We start from the raw sequence: 19,326 nt of genomic DNA on the forward strand, positions 1-19,326 counted from the left end.
TCTACCTTGAAACACTCTCCTTATTATTGCGTGGCGACACTGAGCAACGCAGACAAGAAAGCACTCTTACAACTTTGGTTGAGGTGAGCCAAGCTCATTTATGGCTAATTAGAACTTAGGGGGAACCTGGAGTGAAACTGAAACAGGCAATTAACTTCCAGCCTCTTGTCATTCCCTTGGAACAGCCTCAGGAATGAATACCTGCGTGGTTACTCAGAGCGGAGCCAAGTGCCTTTGGTTCCCAATCAGTGACACGAGGCGTTAACTGTGGCCACAGACACAGCCCCTGAGGAGAGGCCTCCGTTGTTCCCAATGCACTGCACACCCAAGTGAGTAGAGGGGAATTCTGGCGGGGAATGAGGGGTCCCCCCCAGTCCCGCCCCACTCAAGGCGGTGCTGTTCCTGAGGCGGCTGCAGCCCTACCAGCTTAAGAGTTAGAACCTCCCTCCTGCGGGGACACCTTTCACTTCTGTGCCTCATGAACCCAAATGCCCTCGCCTATTTACCACCCACGATGCAGGCAGTGTTTATAAAACCCAGGTGGCATTCTCCAAGCTGGAGCCAGCTGCTCCCATTAGAGTCGAGCAGCACGTACCCGCCTCGCACAAGGCCTGGTGCATAGTGGATGATTACAAATATTTATTGAATGAATGAGCCATGAAAAACATTTGAAAAGTGTGGCCTGGTTTCCTTCTTCGACCAGTTCAATTTAGGGCTGCCTTCTCTCACCCAGCGTCAGGATATGCTCAGATATTATAAGCTAATTTTCCTATTAGCCTAGAAAAAACAGGAAGAAATTGGTTGCCAATCAAAAGAGGTGGATAAGATTTCCTTTTATGAGAACAATGTGCTTGTTTGAAATATATAGTTGATAAGCTGCTTGGAGTAAGATTCCAAGGAGGCCAGCGAAATAAATAGCAAAAGGCCACAGACGGGTCCTCTAAATCAGAGGGCCAGCTGCTCGCTGCAGGCGATTAGTTGCCCCGAGCTCCGGATGCACTTGACCGTGCGCCTCTCGGTGTAGCTGCGAGGTGCAATGCCACAGACGAGAGACATTTCAAGTTCAAGGAGATGTCTCGGAGTGAGAATGAGCAGCCAGCAAGGCGTGCGTCCGTGCGTGTCCATGTGCGTGCATACTTTGGATGAGTACAGTAAGTGAAAAGATCCCACAGAAACAAAAAGGGGAAGAAGAGGCTCTGGAGAAGAGCAATATTAAGTGAGGACGAGGCTGTTTGCTGCGGCGTGAGAGAGTCTCCCCTATGTAATCCTGGGATAAATGTGCTTTGCTCAGGGGCGCCTGGGTGGCACAGCGGTTAAGCGTCTGCCTTCGGCTCAGGGCGTGATCCCGGTGTTATGGGATCGAGCCCCACATCAGGCTCTTCAGCTATGAGCCTGCTTCTTCCTCTCCCGCTCCCCCTGCTTGTGTTCCCTCTCTCGCTGGCTGTCTCTATCTCTGTCAAATAAATAAATAAAATCTTTAAAAAAAAAAAATGTGCTTTGCTCAGTAATGCTTTGGCTGCAGCGGGTTTGTGGGAAGGAAACGTAAAGAGGCACTAGGCTCTAAGTCCAGGTGTGCTCAGAAGAGACCATGGACATGGATGCAGGAAGGTCAACTGACATCCATTATGCCCCCCAACTCTTAATGAAGATTACGTATGTGAAAATGACGATCCTAAAATTGCGTTTTAATATTGTCTCTTTCCCCATGACTGAAACTTCCTGTGAACTTCCTCATCTCCTACTGTAGGTGGTGAAGCTAATATCTATGTTCCTTCCATCCAGTTCATCAACCACGACGGCACTGACACCTCACCACTGTTAACCACCCCTTTCTGCTCCACAGTGTCTCCCGTGGGGGTGAGGCAACGTAAACGAAGACAGATGCAGCCACCGCACGCCCAGGGCAGCCAGTGTGCCATCCCACCCGAAGCACGGGGCATTGCTCTGGCTACGTTCACAGAGAAGGGCCACAGCAGCAGACGCCCGGCAGTTGGGTCCACGGCTTGCCACACCCAGCTTCTAGACACACGCCCGTGAGTAGGCACCACCCCGACTCGGCTAACTAGCCTTTCCTAAGCTGACGTGGCTTCTCGTCTGTCCCTGACTTCCTTTCAATCTATTGCCCCCGGGGGCAGCCTGCTTAACGTTCAACTTCCACATCATCTACTTTAACCCATTTTTAAAAATTATTTTATTACGTTAATTGCATTATGTTCTTCCTTCAAAAAAATGAGTGGGATATTAAGAAAAAAAGTTATTATACATATCAGCAAAAGTCCTGATTATAATTCAACTCAGCCAACAAGAGAAATCACAATCACATAATTGACTGGATGACCATCCATAAGGAAAATAGTAAAAATGAAGAGCAAGCAGAAAGCATTGGAAACGTACCCCTAATTAGTAAAGGTGGGCTGTGATGATTAAAAGTATGTTTTTGCTCTCTGGTAATAACACTCCTGGAGAGCATGTAGGTCAACTCTTCACCTCGCACACAAGTTTTAGGAAGCACTGGATGCTTGTGTGTGTGTGTGTGTGCGTGTGTTGCGGCAGGTGGGGGGCCAGGTAGGGCTTTATGGTAAGAATTGAAGTAAAGCAAAAAAATATAACCAAATCAAACTCTTCTGTGTCATGAATCCTAAAAATGACTTTAAAAAATTAAGTTCTATTACTCTCATCAAAAAGTCCATTGAAATAAAAGTGTTCTTCTCTACACTTACAAAGCATTTTAGTTCAATTGTCTATTGCAGATATCTATGAATAAAAAAGTATAAAAACTGTAACCAGTAGCTTTTGATCAAAATCTTGGCAATTCCTAAGAATATTTCCCTAGTATATTATTATTATTTGTTGAAGTATAGTTGACAACACAATGTTACATTAGTTTCAGATGTACAACATAGTGATTCAACAGCTCTATGTATCATGCTAAGCTCACAAGTATAGCTCCACCTGTCACCATACAACATTATTACAATACTATGTACCATATTCCCTATGCTGTGCCTTTCACCCCACCGACTTATTCATTCCATAGCAGAAGACTGCACCTCCCATTACCCTTCACCCATTTGGCCCATTCCCCTACCCCCTCTCTACTCTGGCAACCACCAGTTTATTCTCCGAGTTTATGGGTCCATATCTGCTTTGTTTTTTAGATTCCACATATGAGCAAAATCATATGGTATTTTACAGTCTCATTTCACTCAGCATAATAACCTCTAGATTCATCATGTTGTTGCAAATGGCAAGATCTCATTCTTTTTTATGCCTGAATAATGTTCCATTATATTTACATAATCCATTCATCTATCGATGGAACACATAGTTTCCTTCCATGTCTTGGCTATTGTAAATAATGCTGCAATAAACATAGGGGTGCATATAGCTTTTCAAATTAGTGGGTTTTTTTTTTTTTTCCCTTTAGATAAATAACCAGTAGTACAATTACTGGATCATGTGGTAATTCTGTCTTTGTGAGGATCCTCCATACTGTTTTCCACAGTGGCTGCACCAATTTACATTCCCACCAACAGTGCATAAGGGTTCCTTCTTCTCCATATCCTTGTCAACACTTGATATTTCCCGTCTTTTTGATATTAGCCACCCTGACAGGTGATGTATCATTGTGATTTTGATTTGCATTTCTCTGATGATGAATGATGTCGATCATTTTTTCATGTGTCTGTTGGCCACCTATATGTCTTCTTTTGAAAAATGTCTATTCAGGTCTTCTGCCCATTATAATCAGATTATTTGGTCTTCTAGTGTTGAGTGGTAGAAGTGATTTATGTATTTTGAATATTAACATCTTAACAGATATATCATTTGCAAATATCTTCCCCATTCAGTAGGTTGCCTTCATTTTGTTGATTCTCCAAAATATAAGAGATTTTAAGAGGTAGAGCTTCCAGGTTGTTTTGTGTCTCTGGAAATAGGGTTTTGGGTAAGGGGATGAAGAGACCCTGTATTTGCCCTAAAATGCCCAACTTTAAGCCTTAACAATTACTATAAGAGAATACTGGTTCTAGTTCCCCTATCTCGAAGCCTAAGAAATTCTCAATTGTCCCTCAAGACCACTCATGGGGCTAGAACAGAGAAACTTCTTTTGTCGACCTGACCAGCAATGTAACTGTGGCAGTGTCCCTTGAAAAAAAGCTGTGCACCCCTCCTCCCTTGATAACATTCAGTGTCCTTTCACCTTCAAATTCAGAATGAGTTTTGTTTCGCCAGCATAAGTAGTTACACGTCTCATATGGATTTAGGTACTTAACACTTACAGTATCAACTGGTACTGAGCATTTATAAGAAGCAATTCAGTCTAAAAAGTACATCATTGCCCAAGATAGACTTCCTGTAACTGTTACTGAGCCCTCTGCTCCACCCATCCACTGGAAGTTTTAATCCGCACCCCTTCACAGGAGAAATCTGGCAATGTCTAGAGGCATTTTTCATTATCACACTGGAGTTGCCATTAGCTTGTATTTGTTATTTGCATTAGAGGCTGAGGATGGTGCAAGTCACCACAGAAAGCACAGGACAGCCCCAAATATCAATAGTGTGAGTTCGAGAAACCTTGAGTTAGAGGCAGTAGAGATACTGGGGTACTAGTGGGGTAGAAAACAAATCATGCAAGACAATGAGTATGGTCATTATCCTGGTAGATCGTGTAATCTGAGAAGATGCACCATTTTACATACGTAATTTTTTTTCATCCAAATAGGCCACACAGCATTTATATTTAAATACTTTTATTTTCATTTCACAAAAAAAAGCAACAGTGTTTGCAATTACACATGCCTTTCAGTCAGTGCTGGTCATATGCAAAACAAGTTATCAGAAATATAAAGAAAAATAGGCCTTCTCCCTTTACAAGTGACACAACACAATTTGCATATATATTATACATACTGTTCTCAAAATTTTCCACAAAAGACATATTATGATACAAATTTAGAATTCCACCCACAAGCTCAGATTCAAAGAATTGGAGATCCATATAGGTGTGTAAATACAAAAATGTAATACTTTTACAAGTTTCCAAGTAATTACTTTTCAAAGTGTTTGAAAGAGACTAATAGCGACATGGAACACTTGGCTTTAATCAAGATGGCTATAAGGCCAAGTATTGTCTCATTAATCCAAATGCTTCAATTATCCTGTAATTCTCATTTTATATATATATATATATATGTACATGTATACACACAACACACACACACACACACACACACACACACACACAAGTGTATTATTGTACTGATGGTTTATACAGTGCAACTTCCGGAGCATTTCATTCAGCTAAGCCATGACCTTTACTTCTTTGAAGTATTTCAAATTAAGAACTGTTCAGAAATATCACTAATGACTACCATGACTCATTCCAAAAAAGTGCCCCTTTCTCGCTTATTTATGATCAAAGTTACACGTGTCATGAACAAACTTATATTTTTTCTACAGCAGCAGGTATAAATAACAGCAAAGTATAGGCTAATTTTTGAACACTAGAACCTGAGAGTTTGATATGGTAAATGACATCTCTTTGCAAATGTTCTAGGAGTCCTACCAATGTTTCTAAAAAATATATATAATAAAATAACATGGCAAATCTTCAGCATTATATTCATTATAAACTGCAGAACAAACAAAGATTGCTCAGAAGCTTGAAGGAAAAAAGCGAGGAAGAAAGGAAGAGAGGCAGGGAGGGAGTGAGAGATTTTACACGTGCATTTTCTTTGATACAGTCAAACGTGGAGTCCTAACATTTATCACGTGGTGGATGAGGAGTCAGTACTATTCGAGAATGCTGAAAGTGAACGCACAAGCCTGGATGTATGAATTGCATGCAAAAACATACGAATGATGAGGTAACACTGGCTTACATTTTTAAGTGTACATGAGGATGACATCTAATATTGCAGGCATCGAAGACAAAATGAAAAAGAAAAAAGAACAAGAATGGTCCAGCTAACAGAGAACTGAGCAGAGAGAAGCAGCCACACAGAAGAGCTCTGGGTAGAAAAGGGCCAACCTGCCCTACCACAGATGGGCGTTGAAAGAGGGCTTGCCCCCAATTCTTTATGGAATGATTTTTGGGCCCATGTTGTTGTTCACTAGAACCATGGCAATAACTCAAAACATTCATTCCAAAAATCAAAATAAGTTCTATCAGTCACATAAGAATATGCTATCTATGGAACTGCAAGAGACTTCTGTAGATAAGTCAGAATTCTAGGCCCCAAAAAGCAGCTACTCTCAAGGGTCTTCACATAAGTCCTAGGCAGCACTTTCATGGGCATACCAGTTATGGAAAGATTAATTAGCAATGAACTTTAAACCTACTTTTTACTTAGTATTGTCCTCCTGCCTTTCTGGAATCTCCAAAGTACAGTTCCCTTCTCACCATTTCCTTCTGTTTGAATCAGCATAAGAAATGCTGAATCTCATCAGCTTTCATAAGCCAACCATTTCCAAGTGTCTTCTCCCAACTTATTTGCTATACACCTGTTGCCATGAGTTACACCACCCCAATGTCTTTCAAGTCAGAGGGCAGGGATTTGGTGGGATTTGATTTTTGTTAGATCCATGCACAGCGCCAAAAGGGACTACGTACTAACGAAAAATAATGGGAAAAAAAAAGAAGCAGATTAGATATGTGCTTATATACATTTACATTTTTAAAGGCAAATATCCTAGAGAATAAAACAAAATAACCACAAAACAACAACTATACTAGGCACTGCTAAATAAGGAAATACGTAGTAAAGAAGCAGCAATCTGTCAATTTATGAAACTCAATTTTCATTAGGTCCCAATATAGATAGCCATGCGAAGAACTAAACACAAAATGAAACAAAAAAACCCCACCCATGTTCATATGTATTAAGAATATTCCCCTGCCAAAAATATAAACCCCTCCAAAAAAACCAAGGAAATAAACAACACACAACTATTCTACTCACTATTGCCAACAGGCAATAAGGGAAAGGGGAGAAAGGGAGATTTGTCATACACTGATCCTCGATTTTCATCCAGTATCTATCCATTATGCTAAGACTAGGTACAAAATCAATTATAGGAAAACATTTATATACAGTTTTTAAATGTTCATACCCTGTCCTTTTCCCCTCCCCACGACCCACCCAAATCATCTCTCCCCCTTAAAAAAACCACCCCAAATTATAAAACTGTTGCCCATGCAGGCAGTGAGGGAAGGGGTGCAGAGGAGATTTATCATACGTGTGGACCTCCATGTTCATTATGTACCTACAAGTCCCTGCAAAGGACTGAGTACTAAGTGAAATAACACATGAAATGTAGCAAACATTTATATACATTAAAAAAAATTTTACACGCACACACACATGCGTGCACACACACACGCGTGCACACACACACACTCTCACTCACTCAGACTACTCCCACCCCACCCCTCCAAAAAAAGAAACTAAACATCTATTCTTCTACCACTGCCCACCAGGCAATGAGGGAAGGGGAGTAGGGGAGATTTTTCATAGAATCAATCTCAACTTTAAGTACCTAAATAGTCATGCACAGAACTAGATTCAAAATGAAGTGAACACCAAAAAGAGGCAGAAACATTTATATACATTTAAAAAATCACCTATCTTACCTGATAAGCCCATTCCCCATTAAGAACTTTAAAAACAAAAAACAAAAACCAAGTCCTAAACTACTTTCACACAATTGTGCACGGCTATAAGGGAAGAGAGAAAAGGTTTCTCACGCCGCTGGATCTGGGCCTCTACACTACAGTGCATATCTACAAATCCAAACAAAAAAATTGGTTCCCAAAGTAAAAGAGCAAAACAACAACAACAACAACCACAGCAGACATTTATATACATTTTTAAAAACGTAAACCCAGAAGTACCCCCACTACCCTGCCAAAAAAAACCCTAAACAACTACGCCGCTAGTCATTGCCCAAACAGGCAATAAGGGAAGGGGAGAAGAGGAGATTTTTTTCATAGAATGAACCTTAATTTTCATCATGTACCTAAATATCCATAGAAAGATCTAGGTACAAAATGTAGTAACAGAAAAAAGGAACAAAAATATTTATATACATTTAAAAAAGTACATATACCCACCCTCCAAGGGAGGGGAGTGGTAGAGTAAAAAAATTAATCTAGAACTACTCTAAAACTATTGCCCACAGAGGCAATAAGGAAAGGGGACAAGAGGAGATTTTCATACATCCGGACCTCCACGTCTCATTAGGTACCTCCACGTCCAAGGAAGGGACGGGGTACAAAATGGAATAGCACAATATAGTAACAAACACTGTACACACAGTTTTCAAAAGTATATATCCTGCCCTTAGTCCCTTCCCACCCCCAAGACTTCAAAAAACCCAAACTACTTGAAAATTATTGCCTACAGAGATAAAAAGGGAAAGGGAGAGGAGGAGATTGCTACACGTCTGGAACTCCATGGTTCATCAGGAACCTACGTGTCCCAGTGAAGGACTGGGTACCCAGTGAAATACTATAATAAGGAAGTAAACACGTGTATATATATATATTTAAAAGTATTTACCCCCCAAATCACAAAAGAACCCCTGAAACTATTAACTACTCTACTAGTCATTGCCCACTCAGGCAATAAGGGAAGGGGACAAGAGGAGATTGTTATACATCCGGACCTCCATAGTTCATCGGGTAACTTCCAGTCGGGTACCCAATGAAATAATACAACTTGATAGTAAAAACAGGTATATACAGCATGTACACATCCCTTCCCCCAAACCCCCCAAACCCACTCCAACAACTATTCTACTAGTCAGTGCCCACACAGGCAATAAGGGAAGGGGACAAGAGGAGATTGTCATACATCCGGACCTCCACGTCTCATTAGGTACTCTGACATCCTCTCACGAGGACATAGTACGAAATGAATAAGTAATACAAAGTAGTAGGAAGTCTATTTATATACATTAAGTACATACCCTACCTTCTCCCACCCCACAAAACAAAACAAAACAAAACAAAACAAAACAAAACAAAACAAAACATTAGCTACCACCCAGGGAGGCAATAAGGAAAAGGGCAAACAGGAGATCTGTCATACTCTGAAACTCAATTTTCACTAAGTACGTAGGCGCACATGCAAAGGAACACATATAAAATAAGGAATAAAAAAAGGAGCATAACACATACACACATCTGAAAGAATGATACACAACCCCCACCCCGCAAGACTAGATCCAAACGAGAGCCACTACAACTACTCTATTAGGTATTGTCCATGCAAGCAACAAGGGGACGGGTACACAGGACATCTGTCATACTTCTGGACTGCCACAGTTCATCAGATATCTACACACCCATCAGAAAGATGAATGAAGTGCAAAATGAAATAACACCCACAAAATAGCAGCAAAAACATTTTGTACGCATTTTAAAAAGAGCATACTCTGCTCTCTCACCACCAACTTCCAAAAAAGAAACATCAAATAACGACTGTGTCGCTGCTGCCCACAAAGGCAATATGGGAAGGGCAAAGAGATTTTCACAGGACAGAATCTCAGTCTTTGTCAGGAGAAAGCACACAAAATGAAAGAAATTAAAAACAGATCAAAACCACATATGTACATTTAAAAATATCTACCTCCTCCCTGCCAAAAGCCACTCAAAGACATCAATCAACGATTCTAGGAGTTATTGCACGTGCAGGCGAGAAGGGAAAGCGAGAAGAGGAGATTTAGCCGACGCGTGGCCTGCCACTTTTCATTCGGTATCTACTGCCAGCGCACGGAATGAAGCACAAAATAAAAGAATGCAAAAATAGCAAAATACACGCGTTAGTTTTTTTTAAAGTACAAATGGGAGCGTCAGAGGGGGGAGAGAAGAAGCTCTTTAGAAAGAGAATTCATTCCAATAAAAACCAAACAACAAAGACAAAGGGGAGAAAAAGGGCTCTATCCTACCTATGAAATTCCGATCTCATTTTGCAAACTCCGCCCAGGAAATGCTGTCCTCGGTGATGATACGTGTCCTGAGCTCATGCGCCTTCGCCGCAGTCCCATGAAACAAATGGGCGTTACGTGAATACTCAGCAATCCGACCACACGTTACGGTTCCAGGTGCTTTAGCCTGAGCTGGCTCTTAAAATACAGCTCAGTAACAGGCCACCAGTAATCCGACTAACTCAGCGCTTGACTTTCATTTCCTACTTTCCAACATTCAGAAAGGACCCTGTTCTGTCCCCGGGGAGCCTGACACAGCCCCAGAGCCTCTACGTACCCAGAACTCTTCTGACAGCTCTTTCGTTCCTACAGAGGCTAAAGTACAACAAAATGAAACCATGAATGGCAAAGAGTATTAGAATTAAGCAGAACCTGGGATGGTAAGAAAGTTCAGGAACACTCAGACAATGGCCACGCAGTCTCACTCACAGGGATTTCTATGAAACAGTGAGATGGAGGAAGGCCCGAGCTTGGGGTGCAAGCTGACACGACCACCTGCGGTGTAACGCATCTGATCTCCTGCTGTTAACACCTGGATGCCTGACAGTACTACTCCCCGAGGTTCAAAGCACAAGTTTTCCTTCTACAATTCCAAACGTCCAATTTTACCTTTCTTCATCATCCAGCGTCACGCGCCTCTTCTACCTTCCAGCAGCGCGTCTCTGGGCGGTGGACTCGGTACCTGACGGCGGCCGGCTCCGTGAGCTCACGCGACCGAGCGCGGCGACGTGTACGTGAGTGACGCAGCGGCTAAGACGCAGTGCGGGGGGCAGAACCTCAAAAGCTACAGTTATGTCTCCGCTGTCCCACGGTCTACCTATTACGTAGCCTTATATTCCTGACTTAGAGTTCGTTTTTGGAAGTGCCACCCGGGTGGGTGAGCTTGACATTAAAAATTACGGAACTCTGTGGGAGAACGTGAGGCGAGGGCTACCCGAGCCGCAAACACGTGAGGTGAGGGCTACAACAGCACTACAACCAGCAGGCATCCGGTGACATGGGAACGAACGGGCTGTGAGTTCAAAGACAGCAACGGTTACAAGTGAGCTCCTTCTTCAGCTCATGTTTTGGTAAGGATTTACGTAAACATTACCCTCCGCCCCCTCCCCCCCACACACTCAGGAAAGACCATCTAAGTCCCGACAAGACTGGCCGTATGCGGAGCTAACATACATTACAGGAGCAAAGTAAAGATGAGCAAGGACAACTGAAAACTCTTCACCGATGTTGAGAAGTAGCAAAATTTAAACTCTGTATCAAAGTGGAATTCAGTAATATAACATGTAAAAAAACCAGCAACCGAAAAACCCCTCAAAAGTTTAGTATTTTTCCCCACTCTAAAAATATAAAAACACACAACTAAACTATCACTCATCTGCTGAAGCACGAGAGGAATAAAGACCTACAATCACCTCAGTTTCAATAAGACATCTTTAGAGGATTCTGCGATTCTCAGGATATAATATTTTGTACTCTGAACCAGAGGTAAATGTTTAGAAAAGACTAAATTGGGGGAAAACACACTAGGATTAAAGAAAGCTACCTTATAGCTTGCCAGCATTTTAAATTTTGTTATATAAAAATATTTTCATAAAGTAAAATATAATTTTATACACAATCCCACATATTTTCACTGTATACCTGCTAAATTAAAAAAGGTGACCTTTCTCATTGATTCTCTGGAGTGTTTTAAGTGCTCACAAATGGGTATCTACCCTTTTTATATACACAGAAGATGTTTTCAAACAAAATATAAAGTACTCAAAAATTATTAGGAAGAAAGCTTTTCCCCTAAGAATCAAAGAAACTCAACAATCTAGATATTAAGTCTGCATAGCTCAAAAAATTCAAGTACAGTATTTCTCCTTTACAAGGAGAGAAAATGCCATACAGTTTTGGAAATCTTCCCTTTTCTTTCTTTCTTTCTTTTCTTTTCTTTCTTTTTTTTCTTTTCTTTCTTTCTTTCTTTCTTTCTTTCTTTCTTTCTTTCTTTCTTTCTCTCTCTCTCTCTCTCTCTCTCCCTGGCCATTCCTTTCAATCAGTTACTTTGGCCATGATAAAAACAAAATAAAACAAAACAAACAAAACCCACTGATTTTCCAACTAAAGAAAAGTACTATTTTGATAATAGAAAAAATTCAAAGCCCACCATATTATATCTGAATCAAGTGACTCCCATCCCACGTTATCTTTATTCCTTTAAGGTACTATGGTGAACTTCAAATAAAAATGTTCAATTTCTCAAAGACCCTATTTCAAAATATGCTTCTAATATATGCTACCATATAACATGTAAATCTACACATGAGTATGACTCACAGAGAAAGTGTCTATGATCAGGTAATGTCAAAGGCAACCTAAACTAATTTTATTTTTAGTAACAGTGATAAAGTCATGATAAAAGACAACAGTATTAACAAAATGCTTGCCATAAAAGCAGACATATTCCTCTATAACATAAGATGTATCTATGTCAGGGAGTGATAAAGGTGTACAGACTTGGAGAATTTGGAATTCATAAATAAAATAATAATTAAAGCTAACTCAGTTCGAAACATTTTCCTAAAAGATGAAAAAATAAGTATACACATTTGGAAAACTTAATCTTTTCTCTTTGTTACTTAGCTTTTCAGTACAACAAAAATTTAAAAATTCTGTAGCACCTGGCTGTTCTGCAGAAAAAAAATATAAGTTAATAGATCTTATTTAAACTTTGTTTCAGAAAATAAAGGATTAATCAAAATCTCAAACCAAAGTAGATCTGCACACCTGAGATCAGTTTTCTAACAGTTGTAGGATTCGTCGACTTCATTATCATAAGTTTTTGAGGCTAAGTTCTGTACCACATTCGAGTAACATCCATCATCTATCACTAAGAAGCAACAAATGGCTGACAAAGCAGCGCCTGCAAAGATGACGGCTCCCATGGTAGAGCTTTCCTTGTTTCCCTGTGTCAGTATTTTCTGGATACTGAGAAACAGAACAGAATGCCAAAACAGATGTTTCCCCCCCATTTGTGTATCTTCAAAGTAGAAAAATTACTCACTGTTTTTGGAGATGTTGGCATGTAGGTGAATATAATTTTGTAATAAATAACTACATCCTGCCCAAAGACAATTCGAGAAAGACAGATGAAAAGTACAGATGGGCCCTGAGCGAACTAGAACTTCTAAGAGTGCAAACAACTCGGCAGCGATTCTGGCTTCACCTTGGCTTTTTGCAAAAGCAGCAGAGCCCACGTGAACAAGCTCTCTGAACGGGCGACAGAATGGGGCGCGGTTGTGCATGCTACAGCCACCACGTCAGAGTTCTGAGGTTCTTCTCCATCCAGCGGATATTCAACTGGATGACTTCCAAAGCCTCCTGGACACAGCGAAGCCGAAAGGTTGCCTCTGACTGATTTTCAAAGAATGCCTGGACCTGTAAGTTGCACAAAGAAGTATTTCAAAAGATGAACAGTAAATCACAGGTAACTCTGAATGTCCTTTTCAGATAAGCTTTAACTGAGTCCTGGCTATGCTGAGGTCTTCAAAGAAGTACAGACAAGAAGGACTTTAATATTCGAAGTATTTACATCAAATTCCTGATCACGTATGGTGAAATCTTAAGTAATTTTTTTAAAAAGTTCCCCTTATGCCCACAAGAATGAATTTTTCCAGTTTAGAATAGAAAGAAAAAAAAAAAAGTAACAGTAAATGAAGTAATCTAAAGTTAGAATTAGCGCCCAGTTCTACCCTTGGAATGGAATTCTTTAAAACCATTTTATTACCACTTAAAAAGAGACTTGGCTTATGCTGGTCTTAATTCAAAAAATTATTTTTATCAGGTAGACAAGGGAATACTGTTGAGAATGGAATCAGAATTCTTCCTCACCGGAATTTGTCCTCATTGCTGAATATCCCCCCTTAAGAAGTAATCCCAGGGCAGAATCACTGGCACTGACCAAGGCTGACAGAGAGAAGGGGCAGAAACTGGCATGACAAGGCACTGTTTGACTTAGACTGAGCAGCTTAAGGGGAGAGGGTGACCCAATCTCCCTGCTAACATTTTATACAACCCACCTCAGACAAATGTGCCTTTGTTGAAAACAGGTGCGTCGACCCAGCAACAATACTTTGTATGGTATAGGACCCCAGATGAAACCTGAAGAAACATAAATACAAGAGCAAAAAGAGCAAAAACATGAGGCAGCTGTTGGGAAGCAAAGTTCACTCAGAACTACTTGACCCTACATTACATAGGCCAAAGGCAACTGGGGTCCTGCTCCTGCGTAATGAAGCTCAGTAAATCAGAAGTAACCCTACACGCCCTCTCACTACCAGTGGGAAGGAAAGGTGGGCAGAAAAAGGAGTTATGGGCACTCAGATAAATTATTAATTCATTTAATTGATTCAAAAATCACACGTTACCCCAGAAATGCCATTACGACTTTGAAAGCAAAAAAAATCCTCCGTGTGCTGTCTGGGTGGGTCTGAGTACTTATCCAATCCCCTGGCAATGAAGAGGTATTTTTCAACACACATAACTAAACAGCTATTCTGAAATAGTCCATGGCCACGTGAAGCAAAGTGACAAGCATGGCTGGGCTTAATCAGTACCCGGATGGAGCACCACTGTCAAACGACTGACGTTATGGGATTACATTTACAAGGGTGAAGCTTTCTGGGTGTTTCAGTTTAACTGTCACTGAAGCGTTTTTCCTCTCACAGCAGACCTTAAATCCTGTGAATCAATACAACACTGGGAACAGTTTCAAATGAAGACCCAGAGAATACTGAGAAACTTACTTCTCTACAAGCTTGTTCCAATTCTCTTTGACAAAATCCCAAGCCAACAAGTGCCCAGGAAAATGGCGGCCAACTGTTCTAATGATGAATGACAGCTTTTGTGTTCGGATGGTATCTCCACTGAGGCTATTCTTCATTAACCTGAAGAGCAAAGCAGATTTAGTTTCTAAAGTAAGTATTTGTCATGAAGTGATCACTGAACTTAACATCAGTGCCAGTCTCCTAATTAAGGTTCTGAAGCAATTCACAGGATGTAAGTTTTGGGTTGCTCTAAGATTGATCAACAGATTGAAAACTTGTCATTTTTCTAAATGAAGGGAGAACTCCCCAGTAAGATAAGGACTGAAATTTACTGTCACGTAATAATAAATAGTTCTTGAAGTAGTAAGGACATTTAGGAAATAAATTCAGGAAAAAAAGAAAAAAGGAAATAAATTCAGGTAGAGTTTATTATAACTCTGAAGACTGGATTTTTTTCTTGTTGTTAAAACCCTTATTTGATATGAGTAGATAGGTATATTGCTACTCAAAAAACTGGGCTGTTTGAAGTAAAAAAGCAAGATATATATTAGAATATGCTTTTAATATTAATAGTTAACATTTATGGATACTTTATACATACTAGATTATGTTCTAAATTCTTGACACAACAAGGCTTGAAATAGGTAAGCATTGCATATCTCCATTTTACAGTTTAAGAAACTGAGGTTACGGAAAATTGACACAGTAACACGGCTGATACATACTAAAGTCTGGTATGTAACAAATGCGATTCTCATCTATCATGCTATAATACCTATTTCTAGCAGGAAAACACGTATCCCCAAAAGAATGCAGAATGATTTTTAATGGGAGGAAAAACCCAAATGCCCAACGAGATGTGATAGATTAAATAAATTATGATAGAGCCATAGTTTGGAATACTGTGTGGCCATAAAAACAAATGAAATAAGCTTTATGATTGAACAGGGCAAATCCCAAAGACTGATCATTCACTACAAAGAATGTTACAGAACACAGGGTACAGACAGTATAAGCCTATGTTCAATACATAAATACACACACCAGGACTGACACTATTAACAGAGAGAAGAGAATAAGATTGGAAGCGAAGGGTCATATGAGAGGTACTTTCACATTTATTCCATTTCCTTAGGTACTGTTTAAGTACTTTACAATGGGAATTTATCAGCGTACTACTAGTTCAAAACAAAATTGTTATTGATTTACAAACAAAAACTTTTCTCTATTTGCTTGGGTCAGAGGCTGGCTACTAGTCTAAAGAAAAAAGACTATTTACAGTGTGTCCTCTGGAAAGTGGGTTTGGGCAGGTGCAAAGAACAGCTCTAGAACACTAGAAGGATTTACCTGAGCAAAGTTATACAAGAGAAGCAGTGAGAGCCAAGTGCCTCTCCTTTCCTTCCCGCTGCTGACTTTTAAGAGACCTTCCTATTTCTCCTGGTTACTTATAGCTCCTCTACCCTGACACTGATTGTCCTTCCTGCCGGGACGCCCTACCTACTGCCCTTCTCACCCCACGTGAAACTACCATCTCTAGCTCTTCATCTGCTGGATATTAAAAAGGAAAGGTCTGGGGCACCTGGGGGGCTCAGCCATTGAAGCGTCTGCCTTTGGCTCAGGTCATGATCCCAGGGTCCTGGGATCGAGCCCCCACCGGGCTCCCTGCTCAGGGGAAAGCCTGCTTCTCCCTCTCCCTCTGCCTGCCACTTCCCCTGCTTGTGCTCTCTCCCTCAATTAAATAAATAAAATCTTAAAGGGAAAAAAAATTAAGGAAAGGTCTGACAAATTACATGAGTGTATAACCTATGTCTTTTACATGTTATCTTTTACTGAAGTGTCTGCATTTTCAAAATGATAGCTTGGACAGAGCAATGCCTTGACCAAAAAAACCAAAATGAAGCACAGACTGTGGAATCAAAGACACCATGCCAAGCGGATCAAGAAGTTTTGAAGCACGAAGCAGAACAGGACTGTGCTTTTTGGCATCTCCCAGTCTCTTTCAGGCAAGGCGTCTCCTGCTCGTCTGTACAGGCCCAGCCCCTGAGATGAAGCCCAGCGCCTGCGGGCTCCTCCCGCACCATCCAAGTCAGGGCTGGCCCACAAGTAAAGGCAGAAAGAGGAAGATCTCAGAGAAAATGAGCTTCTCAAACCTAACAGCACCATGCTTTTATGCTTTTGGTTTCCATCTATCATATTCCTTGAGTGGTTTCATACCAGTAAAGTTTCCGTACATCCTCTGAGCTGGCGAGAGCTTCAAGTATTTTATTCTTCTCTGCTTCAGAGTCTATAGAGACATACTTGCTTAATAGGAATGACCAGCCTTTCTCAGTTTTTGCTCCAACCTTGAACACAGTACTCATGACATCAGTAGGGAGGCTGTAAGAAAGGTACAAATATGAGAAAAACAAGGAAAAGAAATCCTGAATACAAAGGCAAGGAATTGACTAGTGGTGCCTGTGGAGTCAGAGCAGGTAACAAAAGAGTCCTTACAACGCATCATCAAGAAAATATTTAATTCAGGGGCGCCTGGGTGGCACAGCGGTTGAGCATCTGCAGTCGGCTCAGGGCGTGATCCCGGCGTTATGGGATCGAGCCCCACATCAGGCTCCTCTGCTATGACCCTGCTTCTTCCTCTCCCACTCCCCCTGCTTGTGTTCCCTCTCTCACTGGCTGTCTCTCTCTCTGTCAAATAAATAAATAAAATCTTTAAAAAAAAAAAAAGTTTTCTTTAAAAAAAAAAAAAAGAAAATATTTAATTCAGTGGGCTGCTACTTCCCTGGTGGTGTGACTATAAAGAATATCAATTGAACTTAATGCAATAATTTTTCACTGAGCACTCACAAAGACCCAGGCAGACAACTGGCTGGAAGCTGGGCAAGGGAAGAAGGAGACCCGGTCTCTGCCCTCTAGGAGCTCAGAGGCTATCACAACGTACAGAATAAATCAATGTATTACCATGTAGTGTGATGAGTTCCACGGTGGAAATATAGCAGCAAGTGTGAGGGGAGCGGTGAGAAGAGAGAAGCAGCACAGTTTTCTGACCTTATTAAGATCTCAGCGCTAGAAAGGACCTCAGTAGGTTATTCTGATCCCCTACCCCAACACTCATTTGATGCTTGAATCTATTTCCATAATGCCCAGTAAGGAACATGGAGAGAACCAGTCATCATCAAAAACATGTCTACTAACTGCTAACTCCACCTGCTGAGTTATAGCCCTAAATTACAAGAGACTTGTTTGACAGCTCACACCCATTCCGCTGGCTGTTATAAGAAAGCAGAAAACAACAAGTGTTGGTGAGGATATGATGAAACTGGAACCCCTGTGCACTACTGGTGGGAATGTAATAGGGTGCATCCACAATGGAAAACAATACGGAGGTACCTCAAAAAATTAAAAATGGATTTACCATATGATATAGCAATATCACTTGTAGGTATACATCTGAAAGAATGGGAAGCAGAGTCTCGAAGAAGTATTTGTACACCTATGTTCATAGCAGCATTATTTGTAAAAGCCAAAAGATGGAAGCAACTCAAATGTCTATCAATGGATGAATCAATAAACAAAATACGGTGTATACACACAATGAATATATTCAGCCCTAAAAAGGAAGGACATTCTAACACATGCCACAACATGGATGAACCTTGAGGACAAATGAAACAAGTCAGTCAGAAAAAGACAAATACTGTACATTTCACTCACATAAGGTATTTAGAGCAGAAAATAGAATGGTGGCTGCCAGGGGCTGCGGACTGGAGAAAATGGAGAGTAGTCTGGGTAAGGAATTCTGGTTTTGCAAGATAAAAAGTTCTGGAGACTCATTGCTCAACAATGTGAATATATTTACACTACTGAACTGTACACTTAAAACATGTTAAGATAATAACTTTTGTTTTATGTATTTTACTACAATTTGAAAAAACAGTCTTGTTTGACATACAAGTACACAGAATTCACCTACGTTAACACTCAGTTTTATAGCATTTATGACCCAGGATGAAAAGATCCTGGTTTCGGTATATGATATAGAGGTAAGGAAGAGGAAGGAGTGCTGGTTTCAGTATATGATACAAAGGCAAGGAAGAGGAAGAGAGTTCATTTGAGTAGAAGCATGTGTCACCTTTGAGTTCCGTTGGATGCCACCCAATCATCAAAGAGCTTCATGGCGGCCGTGCTGCAGTTCTCGAGGCTGTGGGTGCAAGCAAACTCAAGCAAGACTGACCGAAGCTCCCGGGCAGATGGGGTGCCTCCGTCAGTCCAAGTCTGCTGTTGGATTTGGCTTCGAAGTAATTTAAATACCCTGGTCTAAAGAGACAAATTGTTAGCAATAATTAGGACAATCAGAAAAATCAGGGTCGCTAGATCTTTTTTCCCTAACATTTACCCAAAGAGAAAAAAGGACGGCCTAATATTACTCAATAATATCAACTGACACATGAAGCCCACGTACAGCTGGGTGGAACCACTCAATAACAAAGACTACACCTAGGCTGCTATAGCCAAGGGGCGGGGGGGGGGGGGT

The 19,326-nt window shown here is 40.8% G+C and overlaps 1 protein-coding gene and 1 long non-coding RNA gene across 3 annotated transcripts in view; one reads left to right on the plus strand and one right to left on the minus strand.

Moving 5' to 3' along the window:
- The first annotated feature begins 232 nt into the window (after positions 1-232).
- Positions 233-2,201, plus strand: LOC121100645. The gene is made up of 2 exons (XR_005832361.1): positions 233-329; positions 1,844-2,201. It is a non-coding gene; the product is annotated as an uncharacterized LOC121100645 (long non-coding RNA).
- Positions 2,202-4,734: 2,533 nt separating this feature from the next.
- Positions 4,735-19,326, minus strand: part of LOC103672209 (leucyl and cystinyl aminopeptidase) — an 89,997-nt gene continuing 75,405 nt past the window's right edge. For both annotated transcript variants that reach the window (XM_008700890.2, XM_008700891.2), the window contains exons 14-18: positions 18,925-19,109; positions 17,013-17,174; positions 14,778-14,918; positions 14,052-14,133; positions 4,735-13,410 (exon numbers count right to left, since the gene is read on the minus strand). In XM_008700890.2, coding sequence (XP_008699112.2) covers positions 13,279-13,410; positions 14,052-14,133; positions 14,778-14,918; positions 17,013-17,174; positions 18,925-19,109 — 702 coding nt within the window. In that variant the 3' untranslated portion in view covers positions 4,735-13,278. The remainder of the gene's footprint in view (positions 13,411-14,051; positions 14,134-14,777; positions 14,919-17,012; positions 17,175-18,924; positions 19,110-19,326) is intronic.

The sequence above is a fragment of the Ursus maritimus genome, unplaced genomic scaffold (assembly GCF_017311325.1).
Source record: "Ursus maritimus isolate PB19 unplaced genomic scaffold, ASM1731132v1 scaffold_5, whole genome shotgun sequence".
NCBI classification, from domain to species: Eukaryota; Metazoa; Chordata; class Mammalia; order Carnivora; family Ursidae; genus Ursus; species Ursus maritimus.